This window comes from Poecile atricapillus, chromosome 5 (assembly GCF_030490865.1).
Source record: "Poecile atricapillus isolate bPoeAtr1 chromosome 5, bPoeAtr1.hap1, whole genome shotgun sequence".
NCBI lineage: Eukaryota > Metazoa > Chordata > Aves > Passeriformes > Paridae > Poecile > Poecile atricapillus.
The window spans coordinates 26,904,847-26,930,850 of NC_081253.1; the positions used below are offsets into that span (position 1 = coordinate 26,904,847).

The window sequence follows — 26,004 nt, forward strand, 5'->3', positions numbered from 1 at the left end:
TCAGAAACAAGGATATACCCTTACCCCAATACAAAATTTTTATCTCACGAAGCTCTTAAAAAGTATGACTTTAATGCAGTAACAAACAGGAAAGACACAGGCATACATAACAAGTGCTCGTAACAAAACAACGTGGCACTATTTCAGTTAACTCACAAAATTCTGCCAGCAGCTTAGTTGATAGGAACCTTCTCAAATTGGCTGCATTTTTGATCCTAAACCAACAAATGATAATTAAAAAATGTAATGCTTAACAAAATTAATATGACTGCTCTATTTCATAGCATGCAAATCTTCAACCCTAAGTCTTCTCAAAAGTGATGGGGAAATAACAGTTCACAAGGTTTCACAGAGAGAATAATAAGTAGCATTTTGGCTTTACTCAGTTTTGAAAAATTTCATTGTACATGAAGCTTATGTCAGCCATTTGAGGGTATCAGTGTGCACTGTGGAAGAAATTGCTGATTTCAGTTGGCAATCGGTTCTTTTTTAAGTTAAATGTAATTTTCATTAGAGATTGATCCTTTTCCTTACTACTTAAGGTTTTGTCTCTTTATTCTCACTTTTTTCTCTCTACGAACATAGTGGATTTAGAAAAAGTATTTAAAATTGCTAGCCTGCAAAATAAAACATGATGAGTCTAAACCAGACCATTAATAATCTTGGTTTAAATATGAAAGCTTACATGCAATCCCTATGCTGCCAGGAAAAACCTTTTGTATCTGCAGCCTGTGCAGGTGCAAAAATGTTTAGCATGACAGAAGTGTGGTTCTTCCAACACTGATAACTCTGAATATATAGATGATATAAATAGCTGGCACATGGATTGTTTTAATTGTGTCTCCTCCAGTTTCAAAGTTTGTTTTAAAAAAAATTTATGAGGCCTTGCATCAAAGCAAACATCCTCAGGGTTTTGGATAACTGTCTTAAAACAGGTAGTGTAATGAACTGCATTTAAATGAGATGATAAAATGATGTGTTTTAAAAGCCTCGATATTGCTCTGAAGGAGGAGGGGCCATAGGTATTGGGAATATAAATTTTCTTCTTAAGGTGTATGCTGGTTGGGGCATTTGCTTCTTCATCCCTGAAGGGCTATCACGTTTGGCCACATCTTCATTAACTTGTGTAAGAATCGTCAAAATATCTTCACCCCTACAGCCAGAAGGAGAGCAAGGAAAAAAAAAAAATTAGTTATTAGTGAGCAGATGGCAATCCATTAAACATCTCCCTGATCAGCTAGAAGACAGAGTATGAACATTAAACACACAAAAAAAAACCCACATACTTTTCTCCAAATTTCTCTTTTGTCCTCATTTGAGCCATATTAAAAACAAAAGACCTGTTCTTGCTGTCTTGCTTAATTCAACCAATAAAGAAAAGTAATGGAATAAAATATTTTTACCTATCACTCAAGGAACTGTGCTGTCTTAAGGATTACAGATGTGAGATTTTGAGTGTTTTTTCACAATAAACTTCACATTCTACAGATTACATGTATAGCACTCACAGAGTTAATGTAAATTTATCAGTGTAAAATCATCACTTTAACTAATTCCATCCACCTTAGAACATGGGTGGGTGTTCCTAGATGAACTACCTTTGGAGAAGAAAAATTTAATCAGAGCACTAAGTCAAGTATTTACCTTGGTACCAACAACTGTAGCTTGCTGCAGAGGGCCTGAATATACCAAGCACCCTCTTCAATGTGTCGGAAAGCGACACATCCGTCAACTGTGGCCATGCCTAGGAGGAAATCAGCATCTTCGGGAATACTTTCATAAAGAGAAACTCTCTCTTGCACAGAAGACAAGTCAGGAGTTGGTCCATCAGTATCAACATAGACAGGACGCTGTATATCGTCACCCTGGCATGCTTGGATAAAGAAGAGTTTGGGTTTTGCAGCCAGCTGGGGACATTGTTTGGCAGTGAAGTGGGACGTAAGCATGCGGATTGACACAAGTTTCTCATCTGTCCCATAGATTGCTCCTGACTTTCCATGAGATAGAATACAACATATAAAGCAGTTCCTGTCTTTGTGATCTTGCACGTGCTGCCAAGTTTCCATGAGATTTTTAATATCCACAGATGTTAGATCTGTGTAAGTCCTCACATCCAGACCAAGCCATGTGAATACTCTCTCCAGTTGCTCTGTAAATAAATTAATGATAAAAGGAAAATTTGAGGCAAGAGAAAAGCATTTTATGAAGTCACCATGCAAGCTAATCTTGGAGAGGGGAAGATTTTACTCCTTGACACTACTGCAGATTCATCCTCATACTAGTACCAACTAAAGGTTAATTGTAATAAAAAAAGATGGCATCAGCTCAAACAGAGTTCCTGGATTTTTCTAGACAACCTTTGGAAAATAGTGCATGCATTATCATTGTGAGTACACCAATGACACTTGAAACACAAAGAATCTGCCCTTCCCCAGTTTCAGATAAGAGCTTTCAAAACCATCCTCACATCATTATTTTCCAGTTGCAGTTTTGCCTATTAAGAGTTCCATTCATAAGAGATAAATAGAGAAAACAGAAGTAAGAAGTATGCACAGAGTTGCTTGATTATGGAATTTTGCATTATATTAGGTGGGATGATAGTTTATTTTAGTTTAATTTTAGTTCTTTACTATAGCTGTAGATAAAAGATAAGTAAAAAGTAATTCTTAAAATTATTCAGGAATAATCCAACTGAAAAACCCTGTGGTTATTCATCCTTTAACCTCTCCTTCCCCAGGATACACAAATGACATAATTTAACACATATCAAACATTTTACTCTTTTAGAATATTAAATAACCATAGACAATAAAACATAGGCCAACACTACATAATCAACTCACCTGGGGAAACAGAGAGACTTATCTCCAAAAATCTCACTTCTGTAACTTACCAGCATCTTTGCAAGAACCCTTTCTCTGAGAACTAATGAAGTTAACATTATTAATAATGAGACAAAATCCTCGGTGTGGCCCATCCATTTTGTAGCTTGCCATGGTCTGTAGAAAAGGGAAGAAAAAAGCTTACAGTTTCAATGAATTTACTCAACGTACTTGTATTTCCTTAACATGTCTCAAAACTGGCATCAGAGGCACCTAAGACTGTGGGCTATTTTTGAACATGTAGAACTCAGTGGTGCCTCCTTGTGTGAAAAAACATCAGTGAAACTCCAAGCACACTGTCACCATCCTATCAAACTGCAGAAGAAGGGTTAGCAAGGGTTCAGCAACCAAACTCTGCAATCTGAGTCAGTGACAGGGACAGAAGACCCCAACTGTTTTCAGTGTCAAAACAGTATTTTAGCTTCATGGCAGAGGGATCACAGTGAAACTGTATGATGTTAAGAATTCTAACCTGAATTGGGTTTTTTTGAGAACAGTTATGAATATCTGGAGTAGGTAATTCGTACTGATCCACTGGTAAAGGATGCAAGCAGAACAGAAATCTCAGAAGTGCATAAACCTACCACACTAGTTTTTTGGTTAAGATTTAAAATTACCTCCCACTGTTAAAAAAAGAACATTTTTAAAGCTGAAAAGTACCAAAACTTCAAATACCATGTATTTAAGTCCAACCTTAGGTTGAAATAAAAAAATTCCATCCTCTGGAGTCCCTACCTGCTTACTAGAGAGCAATACACATCTCCTTTTGTGCATTTTAGTAGGACAAAATGAAGGCAGCACTCCAAGTTCCTGACAGCTTTGCAGCAGTCCAAACATCAGGTGATGAAAAGATGTTACAGCATAGAATTTCAAGAAATTAAATAGCTATAAACAAATGGAGCAACTTGCTCCTTCAATAGCCATGGCCATCACAAAGAAAAGGCCAGAGGGAGAACTGAATGGTTACATGGCTGTGGTTAAAGAACGAGCATAAGGCCTCCAAGAAGGGATCTCACAAAAGAGATCTTTTCTCATGTACCAAGACCTCTGCAATAGTTTACTAAAAACTCTTGCCTCCTTTTAATCATTCTAACATGGGCTTTGCATGCTATCCCTTATGACTTCTAGTTTTAAGATGCCCTGAGGCCTTTTCTAAGCCAGATTCAAAAAGTGAGAACTGTGGAGCTCCATTTGTCCCTGTGTCTTGCACCTTCTACTGCCATGTCCAAAATGCACAACTTAGACGAATGAAAAATGCTTTGCCTTTACCAGGAAGATAAGCACATGCACTGATGTGTGAATAACAGGCCATTCTGTCTACAACACATCTTTCAACAATTCTGTATTTCTGGCCTCCGAGGTTAAAATATTCTTTGAAACATTCCAATTTATCAGTCAAGTCAAGAAACTTTATGAGACAAAGAGATATCTCTCAAGTCCTTGCATGATAAATGTCATTTGAGAGAGGATGAAAACCTCACACCCCCAGATATTCAAGAAGGATTTAAGAGACTGTCTCAAACCTTGGATCCATTTTCTACATTGTTGAATTCTCCACGCAGCTCCAGGTTTAGTTCAGGGAAGCCTTGTGTAAAATTAGCTGCCTTGTCATCTAGAAAAAACCCCAACGTAGATATTTATGAAGATAAATCCAGCATTTGTGGATGCAGCAAAAAGGAGTTTAGCTACAATACATCACTTTTTATATTTGAAGTACTGTTTCACTGAAAGGAATAACTGTTCCATACAAGATAGCATGGTCATGTTCAATGGATCTATTCTGAACATTTTCTGGTTATTTTTATTCTATTTATTTTTGTGACAGAGGCAAGGCTTCTATTTGTATCAATATTGCAAAATAAAAATACCATGGCACAAGGACGGATTCTACCCAAGACACTCAAATTAATTTTTCATCTGGAAATTAGCTTAGAAATTACCTGCATTTAAGAAGAATCTGCATTCCTCCTACAGAAGTTTTCTTTTTTCTTCCTCCTGAATCACTGATAAATCTCATTTTTTAAATATAAAACCAGAAATCATCTGTATGCTCATACCATGCATCAGACACACATGAACACACAGTTTGTCTTGCCAGCCTATTAGCAGGCAACTGCCTTTATGTAATGCACATGCACAGATCACAAAGTGCCTTTTACAGGGCAGTTGTCATCATCTTAATACTATCAGTGGGGAAATGGAGAAGTGGGACATAACTTTAAGCAGATTTTCAGTTTTCCAGCCTGTTCTCTGTGTGCTGAGCTGCCCCGTGTGGCCTCAGGTATTCCAGCATGTCCCTGTATTTCAGGGATTCAGCCAGGATATAATGCAAGCTAGGAATTGTTATGCCAGATTTATGCCACCCCAGCTCCTGTTCCAGCAACACACACATGTGACCTTAGGTTCAGTTGCCCAGACCCATCTAGTGCTTCCTGCATTTTAGAAAACCTACTGCTAGACTACGAATTTCTCACCTTTTGCCTTTTTGTAGCAGTCTATTGTCTTCAGGAGATCAGGTGAAACTTTCATACAGACATTCTCCAGTATCTGTACATTGTCTTTAGTTAAAAGGCCCTGCTTTTCCAATAAAGTCAGCAAATCCAAAGCAGACTGACAGTCAAAAGGAGAGAATATAGTTATAGCTCCTTAGAAATCAAAACTTCGTTAGAAATCAAGCCCTGCTGCAAACAATCACATTATTATCTGCTTTGCTCCCTACCAACAGGGACCAGCCAATTTTATATCACCGTTAAAGCAGAAATGCTGCTTCATGGAAAGTCACTGGTTGTATTTTTATTTAGTATGGTCTTGTTTAAATAGATTCACCCAAACTATATTAATGACTTGTGGCTTCAAGAAAGCTTCATTGCTGTGAAACAGTATCAATGACATATGGACACAAATCTCCCTTGCATATGGCCCAAGCAGGGCAAAGCTTTGTCACCTTTTTACAATGTGATACTAGACAGTGAACTGTCAGTGACCCACCTTGGCTGGAGGGACCAAATTCTACTCTTTCCTTTCAAAAACTTCCTTCTTGCTAGCCCTATGAATACAACCAGCCTAGTTGCATATTATGCTCTATTCTGCCAAACACTTCTCACACTTTTCCTCCCATTTCCCGCCTTCCCTCTTCCCACCATATACACATTGGCTCACTCCTCACGTACAAGAATTATCCATCGCTTTGGAAGATGCAGGAGGAATATGATTTCATTCAACATCTCATTGGTGATGTTCTCTGACAATTCATACAGCATCTGCCTGTAACAGATGCAGTGAGGTAACAGTGGAACAGAAGATGGTATAAAAAACAAAGGCAATTTAAGCATTTAAAAATGGAAAACACTATGGCATAGATAGCAGTAATGGAGGGAAGAGAATTCCACTGCAAGCTTACCTGTATGGAGATACTCTTCCCTTCTCACGCAGATGTTCCTGTACTTTCTCCTTGGTGTAACCAAGTTTCTCGAGCAAAAAGTGACATTTAATTCTGTATAAGAGTTCAGCTAGTAGGAAAGTGTCTTCTGCATTCAGATATTCTTGAGCCATAAGAAGTTTGAAGATGTCTGCTGCTGACTTCACACCTTCTAGCTGCCTGAGGTGGAGCAAGTCAGTACAGAGAAATTTTAAAGCTGCTACATCTTCATTCACCAGATTTTCACTAATAAAGAAAAGCTGCTGACGGAACTTAAAGCTGACATCATTCTCCATGTTGCTGGAACCAACAGTCTCTGCCTGAAAGCAGAAAGCAAATACTAGTAACACTCGAATCTTCAATACGGCAATCCTCTACTAAAATTTTACTCTATGACTGTTCGGAAGCCCTAAACTACCTTTTAATAAATAAAGGTTTTAAATAAATTTGAAATTTACTTCCTTTTCTAAACACAAGACTACAAAAAAGACCAGATTTGGCAGAAGCTCTGAACAACCCAGTCTATAATTGAAGTTAGCCCTGCTCTGAGCAAAAAACTGTGCTAGACAACCTCAAGGTCTGAATTTTCTTTTCTTTCAAACATCTTCCACTTTCAGTCTTTGCTTCTCTCCATTTTAACTGGGAAGAGCACCTGCAGTAACTATTAATGGAGACAGCACAGTGGTTCACGTATATTCCTTGATCTGCAGTCCAAGTGCTTCTTGTTCTCTGGCTGTAGCAAGGGAGTGTTAAGAAGGCTGACACCCAAGCTGAAGCTGTGGAATTTCCATCCACTCCCAGCTGTAACTTGCTTCCAGGTTGTATTTGACATTTGGTATAGAAAAACCCTTATAAGCCTCTCTTACAAGTGAATGCCAGTTAAAATGTAATAGCACTCGATGCTCAGTCTAAGTAGGCCCTGCATGAGAAACTCAATCTTACTGAGGTTTAATAAACACTTATCAACCTTCCACTACACCAACTTCTTCTATGTAGCCTAGGCAGCTCTATGCTGCCTGTGAAAGGTTAAATAGGTAAGAGGATGCGTCAGTGCCTTCTATCTGGTAGGTCTTCAATCTTTTGTTTGGAGCAGCTGGAAGCAAAGGTTCCTACATGAGGGAGCGCAATCAGTGCAGGATGTGCTCGCTGCCCAGGCTTGGCGCGGCTCACCCGCACCTCCGCAGCTGGACCTGGCAGGGCACCGACACAGAAAACTAACGAATCCGCATCTCTCATGTACGCTTTCAGATATCGCCTCGGAGAAGGAAAATCGTACGAAACAAGCAGTAAAAGGACTGTGAAACTACCTTTTCTTTTTCTTTAAAGTTTTACTGACCGGAGCACTGCCCCTAGGGTTTAAGTATAATGCGAAGCGGCGGAGCGCCCGCAGACGCCGCAAGCTCAGCCCGCAGGCTCCATCCCGGAGGCCGCGCGGGCAGCCGGGAGCAGCAACTCAAAAAGCGAGCGGAAGTTCGGGCTCGGGACACGGGCTTCGTTCCCTCTCCGTTTCAGCCCCACGCTTTTGTACCTCTCGCACGAACTCCAGTCCCGATCCCAGGGCGGCGGCTCGCTGCTCCTTTCGCGGTCCCTTTCGCGGCTTGCCGCGGGCGGGAGAGGCGGCCGAGTGCCGCGGGCAGGCGGCGAGGGGGCGGCGTCAGCGGCAGGGCGGAATGGGAGATCAGGTGGATGCGAGCGAGGAGCCGGGGCACGTCCGGGGAGCGGGGCTCGGCTGCCGTGAGGGCTCCGGCCACGAGCGGCGGCACCGCCCTGCCCCGGCCGGAGCCCGCCCGCCCGCGGCCGCAGGGCCCGGGAGTTCGGGGAGCGCTGCCAGGGTTCCGGGAAAACACTCCGGGCAGAGCCTCGGGTACGAAGTGTAAGTCGTGGCCCGTAAATCGCCTCGCTTTTGCTGCCAAGCCGTTTTAAAGCAAGCTACATCGCAAAAAGGCCTCAAACATTTTAGGCACATTATTTTAATTTTTGTTTCCCCACTGGAAGGAAGCCTGAAGAGTAGTGCTTGTGGGAGAGGGCTGCAATACCATTTATCTGTGGGTCTGTGTGTCCGCTGCAATAAAGAGAAGAGAAGGAAGATGAGCAGACTCTGCTCAGTGCCTTCTGCATCTCCGGGGTCACCTGTATCCCCGGAGACAGGATGGGAAGCGTCTCCTTGCTCATGGCAAAAGTTGTTGTCCAACACACCAAGAGCAGCCACGTTACCTGCTGAAACTATAAGGCTTGCCGTCCTTTATTAAGCCAGCTCATTTTTATAGAGCTGTAAATTTCACAGCCAATTTGAACAAGTTATAGAGGTCTGCAGGATAAACAAGCCAAGAATTTCAGTGTTATTCTATGGTGTAGAGGGAGACAGGGACAATCAATACAGAAATTTTATTCAGAATATCAGCTTGAAACCCAGCATTTGTATCTAATTAAAGTGTCTTGTTGTTTCTAATACAGAAGCTGAAATAGAGACATTCTTTAAACCAGCCACAGAAAAGTTGTCAAGTAATTCAGTACAGGAGATTTAATTTAAATGGAACGTAAATCATCCACATGGATGGCAGCCTCTGCTCAGCAATACCATTCTGCATGTCAGAAACTTAGAACTCTGGAGAGCAGAAAAGAATTCTCAGAAACTCCCATAAAAAGCTTCTCTGACTCATGTATCTGTAGCAGGACCCTGTTCCTCCTTATGCAGAGCTGAAAGGGACGATCAGCCATACAACATGCTCCATCTACAAGTGCTAGCACAGTAACTTCCCCTTGAACATAACTTCTTTTTTGGATAATGAGTTAGCAACCACTGTAATACACAAATATGTAACAGTGCAAAGTAAACTCAATTTATGGCTCAGCCACATCAGCATAGGTGGCTGAGAAAAACCATGCAACGTAAGTCTGGTATGAAATGACACAGAATATCTTGCCTCACGAGTACACCTTCCCAGCCACTTAAAAGCATCTCCCATATTCTGCCAATTCTTTTTTCCCTCTCCCATATATAGAACACATACAGAACTACAAGAATTTTTTTTCCCAGTTATCAGAAACCAAAACTGTAATTTAAAGTGCCAGAGCAGTGACTCTGACAGCTTTATTTCAAGCTCTGACAATGCAGAAGCAGTGTAACTTGTTTTATCTCCTTCAATAGTAGGTTCTGAAAACTAGACATTTTGGCAGTCCAAGACCATGAAATTTCACCAGAATGACACTCTCTATGTTCCTGTGCTAACACCCTAAACTCATGATGGGTCCAAAATTCTCTTCCTGCTTTTCTTTTGGCTAAAGGATCATTTAACCTTAAATCACTTCACTGTCTGCAATACAGGGACAATTTGATGCAGTCCATACCCTGCATCAATTTCTAGACTCAAATTTTATGAGTGTGCTACAGCAAGAAGAGACAGTCCCCACGGTGTGTATGGAGGGACAAGAAACCTGGTAAGGGTTTTGGAGGGGACACCTTGAGGAGGGGCTGAGGTCACTTGGTTTGTTCGTCCTGGAGAAGAGAAGACTGAGGGGAGACCTCATTTCAATCTTCAGCATCCTCACGAGGGGAAGCAGAGTGGCACAGGTATCAACTTCTTATCTTTGGTGACCTCCAAGACTCGAGGAATGAAACTGTCAGGGGAGGGTCAGGTTAGATTTTAGGAAGAGGTTCTTCACCCAGAGGGTGGCTGGGCACTGGAACAGGCTCCCCAGGGAACTGGTCACAGCACCAAGCCTGACAGAGCTCAAGAAGCTTTTGGAAAACACTCTCAGGCACACAGTGGGACTCTTGGGGTGTCCTGGGCAGGGCCAGGAGTTGGATTTGATGATCCTGATGGATCCCTTCTAACTCAGCATATTCTGTGAGTCTATGATTCTGTAAGCTATGGGAAAAGTGACAACTGCCATCAAAAAAGTCCTGGATAAATACTCCTGAAGCAGCTGATACAGGGAATCAGCCTACCCGAATACCACTCTTGAAAGAGGTGTCAAGGCAATAAATACTGCTTAGATGTATGATTATAGATTGTGTATAGCTATGGTTTAAGAATCTACTGAGGATCAGAGTGAAAAATCACTGACACCTATGAATGCTGCACAATATGTCTGCCCCAACATTCTAGAGGGTTATAACCACTTCCAACAAGCAGCCATACACAACAAGAGTCCTTTCCTTTTCCACTTAGAGGGTTAATTACATGAGCCTCTGGTTTTCAAAACAGCATTTCTGCATCATTTCTTAATGAAAGGAACACGGACTTTACTTACTGTGTCTTGCAGTAAGGCAAAGAACGTATATACTCCTTAACCCTCAAACCAAACTTGTCACAAAACTGCAAAAGCAGAATATATTCTACTGCTAATATTTTAAGTAAATAGTTGCATTTAGCATCACTCAAAATCCCCCAACCAACCAATCCACAAAACATCAACCAACTCACCACATCATTAGAGTCTGTAAGGATAGCCACTATAATCCTCACTTCCTTTTTCCTGTTTTCTTCTCCTTCCAATATTGGTATTTCTCCTCCAAATTGTCTCTCTCCTACTTGTTCTTCTCTTGATGCTCCCTACCATTGCCCTTCTTGTTCCTGCTTAAAATTTCCACATTTCTTTTCCTCATCTGCCTCCTCTTGGTTCCATTCTCCCTGCTTTTGGTTGTCTATAGGGTAGCAGAAGTGCTTGTCAAATGCAAAAGCTAGTAAGGGAAATGGGAAAGTGAAGTTAATCTGTGAAGATCACATAAATTTACATTACTTAGATATATGTAACTTGAAATGATATCTTACTTCTGCAACCACAGTAAACATTTGTTTCACCATTTAGTTCATTTTCCAGACACCAGAAGCAACTTCTAAGATTCCGTATCTGTCATTTTGTATCCTCCTCTTTTTCCATTAAAAACTTAACCAGAAACCAAGCAAGGCACACCAGGGCTTTGATTTTTTTGATTTTTATAGGAGACTATATTAGGAGTAAAAATAAAACATTTACAAGTGGCCTACTTTATTGTCACTAAGTTTGGTGACAATAAACTTCAATGCAAGCCATCCAGGTTATATTGTTATACAAGTAGGTAAGCTGCACTTTTCATGCTAGGCAACTGCTATATTGGAGAAAAAATTTTGTGTTTAGGAGAATTTTCCCTTTTCTTTTTTCACAAGAGCACTTGGGAAAAAAATTAATATAGGCATATTCTTTTTCATAAACAAAAGGAGTGAGGGTGGGGTGTTTCAGTCTTAAAGGCTCGTGGCTGCTACGTATTACATTTACATTCAAACACTTTAAAATATCTTTTTACAACTATGCCTGGTACAAGAAGTGTGATTCATGTTTCAGCTTCCACAAGACATCTGCCAAAATCTCACATATTTTTAACTGTATGGCAGATTACTGTAATGTCCTGTCACATGTAGACTAATTTTTGCATCAGCAGAAAACACTTGGCCCAAAGCACAGCAGATTGTCTCATTTATTAATATAGAATCCCTGTGTGCTGTGGACAGTGCTAATGATGCAATCTTTAATGGAGCAATCAGATGGAATCCAGATTATTGAGAAGATCATATCTCTCTCCCTTCTGTTTTGCCAATCTAGAGAGGCATGCAAGTCAGAACATGTTAGCAAAGATCTGGTATTACTGGGTATGAATGCTTTTCTGAGACATATGCCACTATTAGGTGTAGGGGGAAAGTAATTCAGTGTGTTTCAGTGGTTTGGGCTGGCTTGTATTTTTTTAAATGCTATGAGGTATGTTAAAAACCACCACCAAAATAATAAAAGCACTTCTGTTTTTTCTTGGAACACCCATCAGCTATACAGTTTATATACCTTTCCACTCTGTTTACCTGTTGTACTCAATAGCAAGATATACTGCACTGCTATACAACAGCTACCATTCTCATCCAATGAGAATGGAGTCAGAGACTACTATATTAAAATATAAAATCTAGTGTCCTAGCACACTAAAATGCTTGTAAAATTCCTGCGTTTGGAAGCAACAGGCACTTTAGATATACATGAAATAACAATGCATAAAGTAAAAGTATGCATTAAACTGTTTGCATCACAGCAAATGTTTCCATTGTTAACTGTTTCAGATATGTACTTTCTAACAGAAGTTAAGTGAGAAAAAAAAGTTTCTTCCTCAGTGTGTGCTGGAGTAGCAGTGAGTATTGTTGGCTTGGGTCAGTGGTCGTATTCCAATCATAAACTTTTTTGTTCAGTTCCATATGGATAGCCAATAGACAGAGTTTCCTGCAGCAACAAAAGCAAAAGTGTTCCATTAGAGAATGAAGGAAGACACCATTTAAAAATTCACAAGAGAAGATAACTTCAAACACAGCATGGAGAAAGTTTGCTGTGAAATTTCAGTCTTACTGCAGAGGCAAGACCTCTAAAACACAAGGCTGTACACGCATTTTGAGACAAACACTTATGACCTAAATCATTGCTGTGATATAAATTGCGCTGACATGATGATCTGTGATTTCATTACAAGCCTTTAGGGTTTGTAAAAAGGTACTAAAGGTTAGCACTGCAACTACCTTGAATAACAGTTCCCTTGTAGATCAGCTGTATAAATAAAACTTTTGTTGGTAAGATATATATCCAAATGTATCTGATTTTTGCGTAGATTTCTTTTGATCTCTTTAAATAGACAAGTTTTCTGTCAGTTTAAGTTCAAGATTACATATTGGCAATCAATTGCCTCTGTAAGCAATTAAATTTAGAGAAAGTAGAAAGTAGAAAATCCTTCCCTCTCTACTGCCTTTGTCCTGAACTTAAGCACTGAGCATTTATATTTGCAAGCACAGCTTTACTTAATGGTACATGGCAATCCTTTATTTAACAGCAGCCTGTTTATCTGGGAGAAGCAGGATTTCCAACCCTGTCTAAAGCACTGACATACATTATTCAGGGCAGGTTCTTCCCTTCTCACTCTGCAAACCCCAATGCCATAACACACTTTAATTTTACTCCTCAAAATCAGAAACTTCACTCCTAGTTGAGGCTACCTTTCTATGCAATTGTGTGAGGATACTTGTCTTTTAGCCTATGACACTGCAAGAAAATACATTTAAGGACCAGATGGGATGAAATTTAAGGTTTCTTATTCTCCATGACAATAAGCTATCATAGAAAAAGGGTTATTTATTTCCTCTTATTTTAATTTACCTTTTATATGGATTACGGAGTAGTTCAGCCAGACAATGCAGATAATAGGAGGATGAAGCTGGGGATTGTTCTAATGTAGACACATCTACCTTGCAATGACTCCAAAAGATGTCTGCTGCATGGGGGATAGAGACTTTAGCACTGATATTCTCACCCTTCCCATCAACTTCCAACAGACTGGTACATTCTTGCTCATTTTCTGGCACAACATAGCTCTGAATAAAAAAAAGCTTCGGTTTTCCTAGGAGTCCAGGACATGAGTCTGCTGTAAAGTATTTCTTTATTTGTTCCAAAGGGAATCCAGAAAAGGTGGGGTCTGTACAGAAGATGCTCTGAGAGTTTCCACGGCTGACCAATACGCAAACGAAGCTGTCACAATTTCTGTGCTTCTGCCACCTTGCAACTTCAAGCAATGTTTGATTCATGGAGTTCATATTTAAATATCTGTGACAATGAACGTCATAGCCTAAGCCTCTGAAGGTCTCTTCCAACACATCTGAAAGAAGCAAGATGTAATTAAACCAAGGCACACCAAGGCTCAATCTCACTATACTGAATTGCAGTACTTAGTGTTTTGCTATTGAAACTAAGTAGTTTATTTTATCACAATAATTAAAAAATCAGGAGTATTTGGTGTTGATCACAGTACATAACATACTTATAGTGCTATATGCATGTTTTCTTTCCTGTGAGTTACATGTTTCATGACAGCAGAGACATTGTTATCTGTTTTGAATTCCACAGACACATGCTTTCCTTTGGAGCCAGTACTCCAAGTTCCTAAGACTTAAAATACAAGGCAAGAAAAAACACACTTGAAATGATAAAGAGTGATCTGGACAGCATAGGAAGTCTGTTTCACCTTTTAGTTTGTCAAAATTACTCTGAGTGGTTATTACAGATACATAGAACTGCATAAGAAACACAGAGGTTCTCTTTCATCAGTCAAAAATGAACCTGCTGCAGTCCTTTCTTCTACCTAAAATTTTAAGTGATGAGCTCCAGGTGAAGAATGGACACTGGAGTCTTAACTGGGACAGAATGGCATTTTCAGGCAAAAAAGAAAGCTTAATAATGAATGTTTTCAATCAAACTAGAAATTAAAACTGTAGGTAGCCAAACCCTAAGACTTAACTCTTACTGTGTTAACCTGTGCTTCAGGAAAATGTGTTAAGATCTGAATAACTACTTTGGATGTTTCTTAACATGGGACTGAAAACAGATACATGATGGTTAAAACCACGGGTATTATGTGTTCAGAGAACCACAAGCTACTACTATGACTTATAGCTTTAGCATTGTGTCTTTAGTGTAAAGCACATATATACTGCCCATGTACAGCTTCTGTTAGGAAAAGAATTATCAAGTGCCATGTTTATGTAAAATCCCTTACACACATAGGAAGCTTACACTTAGCTGTCTTTGACTTCAAAAATTTAACAAGTCCTAACTAGCAGGGGCTATTTCAGAGGTAATGGCAGCAAAGCAGCTGTGCTACCACACTGTTCTCCCCAAAAAGCCCACAGTGAACTCAGGAAACAGAACTCATAACTTTCCTCAGCAAAAGAAAGGGTAGATACAAACTCTACACTATAGTGAGGTGATAAAAAAGAACTATAGTTGCATTCCATTTCTGCTGGTTTTATTGAATTTTGTAAAATAATTCAAAAACTGGCCAGACATTTTTGAGAATAGAAATATAAAGCCCCCTTATTTTATGCAATAAAGCATGCTCTCAAAATTCAGTATCACTACGGTCTAGCAGTTACACACTTGATGAAGCCCTCCCTCAGTCAGGGGGTAGCAGTACATGTACAAAATGAGAATTACAGCAGTGAGAATGCTTTTCCTGTAATGTCCTGATCTCACTGGCACATGCACATACATGCACAAATACAAAACCTGGTGTCACCATAGTCCCCACACACACTAACTGTCATAGTTTAAAAAACCAACTCAAAAACTTAGAGCTGACACCTTGGTTAACAATTAATCAGAAATTGTACATAGTAAGTCTTGGATACTTTAAGGCAAGACATCACAGCCTGAGATCAGAAACTACCTATTTCTTCAACACTAGCCATCTCCCAGTAAACCTCCACGGACTTTTTAGCATCTCCATTCTACATAAAACACTAGCCTTTTCTCCCCTCATTGTTTACAATGTAAAGATTAAAACTGATATCCAAATGGAAAAGTCAAAAGCAAAAATAAATTCATGGTGTTTACACTGGGCATTATAGAATATAATTGAATGTTGTAATTCTTGATTCTATTACTATTACTGGTTCGCCTTCCTGAGATTAAATCTTGGGACAACTACAGATTCTAATGGATGCCACAGATACAATTTCTAATGTATTCCCTACCCTCTTCTTTTTCTTCAGACTCCAGAATAGTGTGGCACAACTATTCTGGCCTTTCTAGCAAACTCCTTTAAGCAATGCCATATGCCCTGTCTCCTCCAAATCTCACTTACACCATTGTGTATTTCAGTGCGAGTTTTGCCTTCTATCATGTTAAATGCTGACCATGCTCTGGTGACTTTAAACATCTGAGATACAGACTTTCTCTGTGTGAGCTCCACTACCACTGCCCTTCAACTACATCACTGATTCGAAGTTAGTTCATCTGCAGGACCACTGTATTTGAGAAAACCAAGACATGCCCAGAAAGCCTCTCCTTCCCCCACATCTCCCAGCCTATTACAGAACTGACTGCAAATAGTGTCATTTTTATCTTTAGCCTCATGTGTTACAGCAATTAGAGAGTGAGGGGTATTTTTGACTGTGCAAAGATCTAATTCCAGGATTCTACAAAGGCAATCGGGAAACCCCCACATTTCAACCATGGCAGTGACTACATTGACAGCCGTGGTAACACTTTCAGTTTCACTGGGCTGACACTTTAGCTAAACTGTGCAAGATATGACAGAAGCCCAGGTGCATTATTAATAAAGGACCTCATGGCTATTCAAAATCTCTGGTGTCCAATATGATTGCACTTCAAATCCACAACAGGTTTGGTTTTGTTAACTGGTGGGAAACACTACCATCTCTGCCAGTAAGCTGCTGTAAACCTAATTTTTCTGTTGGTTGCTGAATATCCTTTTTGTCCCTCTCAAAATTCAGTCTATCCTCTTCCAAGTTCTTTCATTCAGAGATTCTGCACCAAAAAAATCAAATGTTGTCTCCAATAATTAGGACAGCTGGCTTTAACCTGATGTTGGCCCTTCCAACTCTTTGCTTTAGAAGTCTTACTAGAATTGGTAGATTAAATGACTTGGACATCACTACCCTAACCTGGCTGGTAAATGTACATTATATTATTTATACTAAACTGTTCTAATTATCCAAGATTAACAAGTTAAAGGACTTCAAATTCCCGAGACTTACCAGTGTCATTGCCAATACAATCTATTATCAGGCAAATTCCTAAAGGCTGACTTTGCATTCTGTAAGAATCATCAGACATCTGAAAAATGTGAAAGGACAATTACAAAGTTAATACATCTCTTTCTCAACTTTTAGACCGCATTATTTTCTCAAATTTTATGTCAGATCTATTAAATAACATTCTTTTGTTTTTCATCAAGTAGCTAACAGAAATCTATCTACTGGGTTGTAATCTACACAACAAAAAAATCAGGAGAAATGGACTAATGATTTTTTTCCCGCTATTTCTAGTACAGGTTTTGTTTTTGTGTCCTTGTGTTATGCAATCTCACTACCATAAAGATTCTTAAACAGAGACTAAAACTGTACAAGCTTCATACTGCCAACACAATAAATGTAGAGAACTTTTGTGTTCTTCGGGTGTGCAAGCAAACATTGCTCATTAGAAAATTTATTTCCTTATTTAGTGGAACAACCTCCTTATTCCTAAATAATCCATAATGACTCTATCACAATTCCTCTCTCCTCTGAAGATAATTGTTTGAAGTAAATCAATTTGTTACAGGTTGGCTCCTGACCTACAGGAGAACTAGGGAAAATAGCAGCTGGCCATTCTTATCATTAATACCCAAAGCATGTCTGTCTTCTGCCTGGAGAGCAAGGTGTGAGGAGGGAATCAAGAACAAAATTTACTGCATGCAAAGAAGCTCTGTAATTTCTAACACATGTGGCAAGAGGTTTGAACCCCAACTGTTCACTGGTCTGTACCAAAGTTTTAACTTGGCCTCCACTAATAAATGTACAAGTTCTGTGTGCATATCATATATACATGCATTTTGTACACTGCTGCTTGCAGAGTAGATGCAAATATTTTATATTTAAAATATATTCTGCAAAAATAATTCACAGAATCTGTTTATGGCTGAGGACGTACCCATTGTTCTGTCCGCACACAACTCAAGGAAATCTCAAAATGAAACACAAAGAAAACTAAGGTAAATACTCACAAAGGTTACATTTATTTACATGCATACATATACACGAGCACATACCTTATGTGGCACTGATCCCGACTCCTGAATGGACATGTGAACTGGTTCTGCTGCAGTTAAAACATACAGAAGTAATCTCAGTATTTAAGAACAAGTGGTATTTTTTTGTCACCAGATCAGTTATAAAGAAGAATGTATCTACCTCAGCAAAGTTCTCACCCATCAGCACCTCTTAGTTTCTATGTATGCTACTAACATTTCAAAATCCCTAAATTAATCATCTCTAAAATGTTATGTGGATTTCATTCTACATTGCTTAGGACTAGAAGAAACAAAGAATGTCTTCTACACTAAAAGAATTCAGCCAACTAATTTTAAAAATCACCATATTTGAGAGGTATTTGATGTTTCCAGAGAAAACACAATACACATGGAAAGAACCTGGTATTCAGTGCACAACTTCCTGGCAGCCCTGGTGGGGAGTTCACTGCTGAACTGACACAAAAACTTCCTACTCCAGAGTTAATGGGCAGAACTGCACTACACAGGCCTCCAGAGCTGGTTAGTCAATCTTATCCATGGTTTTACTAATAAAGTATTTATTCTCTTATGAAGATTTGACAGTAGCTTACAATTTTAAAGAATGTTTTAAGATGTGGCAGCACAAGCAAAGCAAATACAAGACAAAACAGTAAGGCCAGGCTCAGTTCTGAGAGGTATGAAGCACTCTTTGCTCCTGATGTTATTAACAGGATTAGCCAGGAACACAACTATCAAACAACAGTCCTTTTGATGTAATGAAATTCATCATTTGGCTCTTTTAGGTTATCAAAACTTAGATAAAATGCTCTTACCCAGAGTAAGACTTGATCCATTTTGTAATCTTTCTGCGTTCTCATTCTGAATCTGAAATTAAGAAAAAGGCGTAATTTTCCTATTCTCCTTCAAGAACTAATAAATGTGCTCTAAAACAAAACACAGTAGTATTTCTTCCTCAATAAAAGGATATTTTAGATTAATTTCTATTAGCTAAATAGAATTACAACATAACAAATTTAAAAAAAAAAACCTACCCAGATCATAGACAAATAAATACCCAACTGTTCCTCCTCCTCCTCCTCAAAAAAAAATCACCTGCTTGTCATGAACAGCAAGGGAAAACCTCTAAAGATGTGAGCTTGGTTCCTATACAGCAGAAGGAAGCTGCATATTTACTGAACACATAACAACAAATTTAGCAAGGTGAAAGACTTCAAGAAAGGTCATCCTAATACAGTATCAGAGCTAACCCAAATATAAAGAATACTGCATTCAATAGGATTTGATGACTTTTCAGATACTGAGATATCTTCTTAAACTGAGTTTAAAACAAGCCACAAAAAAAAAAAACCCTGAAAAACACTTCTTAAAAAAGCTGTAATTTTCAGCTTCAAAAATTAAAAGCTACTTTCCCTGAAAGGTCCAGAGGTACAAGGAAGAATATGTTTTGCAAAGAACAGTCAAAGCAAAATTTTCACTCCACAGTGTAGTACAAAAAGACTTTCAAGATACAGATTTTATATGTTCAACTAATAGGAAAAAATTCACACAAGTCCTTTAAAGGACATCTTTCTCAGTCAGAAGATTTAAATCAAATCCTAACTCAGCAAATAACAGGAATAACAGAAATAAACCAAGAAATATTTTAGTCACTAGCAATCTCTCATTCCTCAGGTTCTGAAAGATGGATCTCCTTTTAAAGTCTGGCAATATTTAGAAATAAAGGATTTGTTTCACTTTTGTATACTTACCCCTGAATGATAAGGAGGATCAATCAGATTGAGATTAGGGAGAGAGGCCTGATGAGCATTTACATATACAGGCTGAGAATGAACGGAGGACACTGAAGCTGCAAATTTAACAGAAACACAAATACACCATGATATTTCAAATGCAAATGCCCTTATTTTTAAGTCACAGTTTTATCTTCAGCACATCTGATTGTTGCTATCAAGAGTAACCAGTGCAAAAAGAGCATCTTACCTTCATGCTTGTACTTCTGAATCTTCCTAATCAAGTCTATCCTGTGAATACTTCGAAAACAGTTTTCTATCAAATCCAGTTGATTGGGAGCCACCAAATTTAGCTTTTCCAGGTCAATGATAAGAGCTAGAAAACTCTAGAATAGCAACATAAACTCAAACACATTAATATTTTTTCTCCACTAGAATTAACAAAGCAACCCAGAAAATACCATGGAAAGGTCATAAAGGCTGTATAAACAATTAGAGACATTACACCTTCTAAAAAAATTACCTGAGAGACATGAATCCTTGATATTATCACAGGAGTAATAGCAACTACAGAGTGATATTCTTAAAAATCAATCTTAAATTTTTGAGGAAACAGTTTTGCATTTTGTTTTTGTTACAAAGCCAGCTACTGGGAATGACACCTCACATGCCACAAAGCAAGAGGCAAGAAAAGCTCTGGGAAATTTTCAGTGCCTCTCTCCTTCTCTGACTGAAGATAGAAAAGGGAAAAAAACTCAAAGGAAGAAGACAAATCTTAAGTCTTCTCTGCACAGTGGTCAAGGTTTCTGAATCCTCTCTACTGAATTTCTGCTTTCTCAAAGCACTTAATACAATATTCAGAATGCAAATTCAGAAAAATATAACAATATTCAGAATGCAATTCAGAAAAATATTCAGAATGCAAAGGTATAAAGACATAATTACAATATATCTGTTCTTTTTTAAGTGAAGCACAGCACTAACAAAAAGTGACCTTGTAACTCAATATACAGTTCAAATGGTTATTGGTTTGAGATCATTCTTATATGAACTTTCAGGTCAGAAATACTGAAGACTTCTGTAAAATGCCTTCTGTCCATGAAGTTCATTCAACCACCACACATTATAACATGCACTGTTCCCTCTTACTTTTTTACTAGTTTTCCATTACTTTTTTACTAGTTTTCCATGCTTCTTTCCTTGAATTAAAAATCAACAAAATGAAATAGAAGCCACAACTTCTTCTCTGCTTCCTAATGTTTGTATACTCTTTTCTCAATAATCCTTGCAGTACTGTCTCCTTTCCTTTGCTGTCTAGCTACTTATTTTTTTACTTTAATGTCTCTTTGCTCCAGAGAATGCCATCAGGAAAACATACCTTATCTTTTGCCATTTTCATACGAGGTGCATAATCTCTGAGTAGAAAACCAAGAGAACCCACTTCATCTTTTTCCAGATTTTCATTTATCTCTACCATTAGTACCCTGAAATAAAGTTGAGATATTTCAAAAGGATTAGCTTGCAGCAAGATTTATCCCTTTCCCAACTACTCAACTTCTCCCCATGTTCCAGTCTTAATCTACCATTTCTAACTAATAAACAGGTAAAAAACTTATCCTGGTTCAAGAACCAATAAATAAAACACCTACTCTTGCTAATCTACACCTGTGTTTTTCAGACTGACAGTGTAATAGTGTAACAGTGTTAGGAAAACAGAAGTTTCCTTATTGTTTAATAGAGATGAAATGAGAGAACAGAACACATCCTTAACTTTTTTACCTATTAGTTACAGGGTTTTTATTTTAGTAAGAATTTAATACAGGAAAAATCTTCCTTATGAGTACATGGATTTCTTTCTAAGTCCCTCAAAGAAAATAACTGGAATTTCTTAATTTAAGCCTCTCAAAACTAATAGAGTAAAATGAGTAACAGAGAGGTCCCTTGAGAATTGCTATACCACATACAGCTATGTGTCCAAAGCAAACTAGAAAAGAAAATATCTCTAACCAATTATATTCCTTTAAAGTCTCATTTTTAGCTGCTAATCTAGAACTCTACAAACATCACTGGCTTTATTCACAAACTCCATAAAAACAGATACTTCTAATGCCATGACTAGAAACAAACTACTAAGATTTAATTCAGGGACTAAACTTGACATATTCTTTTAACTATAACTCTAGATATAATGTGCTTTTCTGCTTTTCTTCTACCTTCAATAAACATTCTCTGAATCTGTGAAGTATTAAAAAAATGAACAAAAAAAAACAACTCACCCATACTGCCCCCCTCCAAACAGAGGAAAAAAACCCAAACACTTATTTTGAACAAAATAGCCTACCTTTAAAATCTGAAATAGATACATTACCTGTAATCAGGGATAAGTCTGAGACTCCTGGCAAGGTGAGCTTCCACTGATGCTTTCTCAGTGTTCAGGATCCTCCTCAGCAAGTCAAACCTCTTAACTCTGTACAACAGCTCAGACAAGCCAACAGGAGTCAGTTTTTCTCTCTCATTCAAAGCCACCAAGATTTCTTTAAGATCAGCAGTGGCCAAATCAGGAGCAAGATCTCGGCACAGGAAAACCATCATCTCTTCTTCTTCTTTATCCAATTCTTCTTGAATCTGATGAATAAGGAAAGCTGGCACTTGGCACCTGGTCATCACTTTGTTGCTGTTCCTTTAAAATTGCCAGTCTATTGGTTTTTAAACTGGAAACCAACATGGCATGAAGCCTGTGTCTACCACAGCACTTCTCTTGTGTTCATTCTTAACTAGGTGCATTTTTACAAGTTCTGTGGGAGAGAATTAAAAGGCAATAAATCAGTGATCTGCTGCACAAGTTCACAGTTAACTCTCCTATCTGAACTATTTCACTTTCAATTAACACTCCAACACATGCTACAGACCTCCTTTATTCAAGGGACTCTCCCAGCCGTTCATTACAAAACTAAAAGTATTTGGAAGGTAATTTTAATCAGAAAGAAATGCAAGTCCCTTTCAGAGTAAATTACCTTCATATGAGTCTGTATATTCCATAGGAAGTGAAACAAAAGTCATCAGCTTGCTGGTGGGTGGTAGATTAAGTATTTCTGAAAGCTCTGCCCTCTTCCGAGCAACAATATAACATGTAATTTTTAAAACACTAATGATCTGTAAATTCAGGAGTGTGTGGATTTTCTTATTATCAACATAATTTAAAGTGATTCCAGTCTGGGGTTAAAAGGATTTTCCACACACATCCTCCATGCTCAAAGAGATTGAAAAGCCACTCAAAGAAAATACTCCAACCTTAAATATGCAAATTGGTAAATTCTGAAGGTATAGATAAGCCACAGACCACCTTTTTTTTCATTAAACATTCATGTACCATTTTACTGGAAAGTGGAATAAGAAAATTCAAACCTAGAAACCCCCCCAGCCCTGTGATTAACAAAATCAGTAGGGTGCTGTGCTCAATTTCCACTGCCACCAACTATGGAAATTCTATCTAACCTCCTCTGATCTCCATGACATACATGGAGAAACAGCAGATGAGCAAACCTAAAGACAAATCTTAGCCCTTCCACAAAAGTTTGATCACTATACTGCAGGATTTTATTTAAACCACACTGGAAAGCAAACACCAATTCAACTTCAAAGCCTAATATACCAAAAGATTCTAGCACCTGAGTAAGATTTTTTTTACAGAGTAAAATCTTACTAAGATTTTCATCCTTTTGTTACACGTTCTGGAAGTTACAATCAAAAATGTCACATGTTGTGTCCATAATTAAGCAGGTAAATTCATCTAAATTCATCTAAATAGAAGAACCCCTCATGTACTGTAATGTGTTTCAGAAAGTTTTCTATCAGAAGAAAAGCATATTTATTGCTAACTTATTTTCAATCTAGCGTCAAACACTTGTGAGAATTCCACAGAATGACACTGTTCTCATGACATAATGCAGTCAAGAAGGGGGAGGCACAAAGCACCTTCATATGAAAGTATCTCCCAGGTACATTCAGCTGGGACTTTCAAAAGAACTCAAACTCTAAAGTGAAAAGGAATTGAACAGCTTTTGGTCATGTTTGGAAACACCAGAAAAACTTTTTAACTATTCCAGTTGATCTTTATCTAATATTTTAAGACTAGTTAAAAAAATAGAGGGGGGTGTATGTGTTAGGGAAGAACTCCCTACTGAGTTGGAATTTCAGACACGCAAAATTACTATTTATATGTTAACTTAGAAATAATCTGCCTTTAAAACACACATATGAATCATCTTCTTTCGTGAATTTCCCTATATATGGTACATTACATGCCCACTATAAAAAAAATGCTGATTATACTTTCAATGTTGAATTTATCTTACTATTTATCTATGTAAATCTGTTCCTAAGAAGACTGGGAAACCAGCATTTGACCATTGCCAAATCACTGATCCAGATCCAGCACACATCGGTTTCCATCCAGGATTTCCCAGTGATTACATCAACTCATTCTCTGTTGGACAAATACCAAGATCACAAATTACTGTGAGGGGCCTACTTCCTAATTTTATGGGGATGGGAAAACCAAAGAAAATGACCAAGGGTAATTCTTCTGTATGACTGCAGTGAACCAGAAATGATGCTCTAAATAAAAGGAAAACCAGCTGTGCACATACATTCATTGGGCACTGCATAGGGAATGAATAAGAGCAAGGGGAAGTGATTTTTTTAGTATAAACTGAAACAGTTTGTAACTTTCCATCCTAAAGCCATGTGCCTGTATTTTGATGCAGGAATGTCAGAGGACTGGGGCAATCCTGATACGTTCCGTGTGCGTAAATCTTAGCCTGATCCACTCCATCAGAAGAGATTAAGGGCATCATGTTCCACTCCTCCATCTGATGATGACTTTTTCAAACATCACAGATACAATTATCATAGCTGCAGAAGTTGAAATAAAAAAGCAATCACAACAGAAATCCAGCAGCCTAGCTTTTGATTATCTGGGCTTTGTAACAATATGACTTATTGAATGTAAATTCTCTACAAAGAGGAGAGAAAAATCAGCTTATCTTCTAAGACAAAATAAAAAAGTTCATAGTCATCATAGATAAAGCTGCCTCAATAATTTTCGTGTTCATGAGAATATCTAATTTGTTTATTTTTTTACATCCTTTCAAAGGAGCAGGAAATAACATACTAAAATTTCATACAAAGATGCACAAGGCTCCAGTTAACTCCTTGCTGGCATTTTGTATCTTGAACCTTCAACAATCATCTTTGCAGCAACAAAACCAGGATATGACACCAGTGGGCGTCGTTCTGATTTGGGAAATTGTTTCTTCCACAAGAGGAACTCGTGTGGAAGGCCCCGTGCTGGAAGGAGAGAACAGAAGGCGGCACCGCCTGTGCTTTGTGCTTGCTCTGCTCTGCACTGTTTCAAGAGATGGCGATGGGGGAACGCCTGCACTTGGAGCCAGGGGCCATCTGGCATTTTTCAAAGTTACAGAGCATGCTCCACAGCTTTCAAATCTCCCTATTTCCTCACTGCCTCACGCCCTCTAACAGGACTTGCGCAACCTATGCAGGAAAACAAGGAATTTCCGCAGGAACCATCGCATTCCTTACTACTCTTGAATATACTCGAATATACTTGAATAACTCTGCTGATATAGACCAGTATGGCCACAGTAATTTATTTTAACATCCCAGTCCTCCTAATTAAAACAAAACAAACAAAAAAACCCAAAACAAACAAAACCAACCAAAAAATCCCCAACTACTAAACGTGGTTTGTGCAGATTCCCAGTCATCTTCCTAAGTACGTCGTTTTAAATCTCACTCGGTTTCGGTTCGGTCACGAGCCAAGGTCGAGCTCAGGCCCCGCTTGCGCCGGGCGCTGCGGCTCTACGGGACGCCTCTCCCCGTGAACAGGGACGGGCACCCGACCCCGGAGCACGGGATAACGATCAGGGTGAGAAGTGGGAGGGAAAGGAGGGGGAAAGGAGGGGAGGAAGGTATAACGCACCCAGACACGTCAGGGACGTCTCTACCGCAGCCCGGTCCGGCGTTTGGAGCAGGGCGGAGGCGGGGCGGTACCGGCCCACAGGCTGCCCTGCAGGGTGGTGGTTTTAGTTTTGTTTCCGCTGTACCCCTGGAGACAGAAGTCGGGGCCGAGCAAACAGAACCGCCCAGCTCCCACCGGATTGGAGGCGGAACAGGGCCTGCGGCCTTCCCGGCACCTCCCCCGGCCACTCCGGTGGCGGCAGCGCTGTGAGGCGAGGCCGTGGCGGCGGCGCGCTCCCGAGTTCAGCGTGGGTTCGGTTTGTGAGGCTGTGTTTTTGTCCCACTGCTGGTGTGGGGACAGACAGAACGGCTGTGTTAGCTCTGCGAGCTATGAAGGAGTAG

The 26,004-nt window shown here is 39.1% G+C and overlaps 2 protein-coding genes across 3 annotated transcripts; both read right to left on the reverse strand.

Moving 5' to 3' along the window:
* Positions 1-53: 53 nt before the first annotated feature.
* On the reverse strand, positions 54-10,852 carry LOC131579854 (caspase-10-like). 2 transcript variants are annotated; one of them, XM_058840338.1, is made up of 8 exons: positions 10,728-10,852; positions 6,283-6,620; positions 6,053-6,146; positions 5,357-5,492; positions 4,406-4,494; positions 2,894-2,999; positions 1,645-2,149; positions 54-1,153 (listed from the first exon to the last, which is right to left on the reverse strand). In XM_058840338.1, exons 2-8 carry the CDS (start codon positions 6,594-6,596, stop codon positions 982-984), a joined length of 1,416 nt encoding a protein of 471 aa, XP_058696321.1. In that variant the 5' UTR covers positions 6,597-6,620; positions 10,728-10,852; the 3' UTR covers positions 54-981. The 2 variants fall into 2 exon arrangements, with proteins under 2 accessions (XP_058696321.1, XP_058696320.1); XM_058840337.1 differs by lacking the exon at positions 10,728-10,852 and adding an exon at positions 7,829-7,980.
* CFLAR (CASP8 and FADD like apoptosis regulator) lies at positions 8,671-25,860 on the reverse strand. The gene is made up of 10 exons (XM_058840336.1): positions 25,625-25,860; positions 21,992-22,418; positions 21,002-21,107; positions 19,874-20,009; positions 19,642-19,739; positions 18,706-18,757; positions 17,912-17,961; positions 16,860-16,938; positions 13,465-13,960; positions 8,671-12,543 (listed from the first exon to the last, which is right to left on the reverse strand). Exons 2-10 carry the CDS (start codon positions 22,285-22,287, stop codon positions 12,408-12,410), a joined length of 1,449 nt encoding a protein of 482 aa, XP_058696319.1. The 5' UTR covers positions 22,288-22,418; positions 25,625-25,860; the 3' UTR covers positions 8,671-12,407.
* Between the last annotated feature and the right edge of the window lie 144 nt (positions 25,861-26,004).

Bases quoted from the DNA above. Each gene is read 5' to 3' on its own strand.
- CFLAR (XM_058840336.1), bottom strand. From the start codon at position 22,287: ATGACCAGGTGCCAAGTGCCAGCTTTCCTTATTCATCAGATTCAAGAA. The intron at 21,108-21,991 runs GTAATGTATCTA...ACTTTATTTCAG, and splicing joins AGACTTATCCCTGATTACAG to GGTACTAATGGTAGAGATAA. The intron at 12,544-13,464 runs GTAAATTAAAAT...TTGTTGCTGCAG, and splicing joins CTCCGTAATCCATATAAAAG to GAAACTCTGTCTATTGGCTA.
- LOC131579854 (XM_058840338.1), bottom strand. From the start codon at position 6,596: ATGGAGAATGATGTCAGCTTTAAGTTCCGTCAGCAGCTTTTCTTTATT. The intron at 2,150-2,893 runs GTAAGTTACAGA...ATTTATTTACAG, and splicing joins GGGTTCTTGCAAAGATGCTG to AGCAACTGGAGAGAGTATTC. The intron at 1,154-1,644 runs GTAAATACTTGA...TTCTGGCTGTAG, and splicing joins CTACAGTTGTTGGTACCAAG to GGGTGAAGATATTTTGACGA.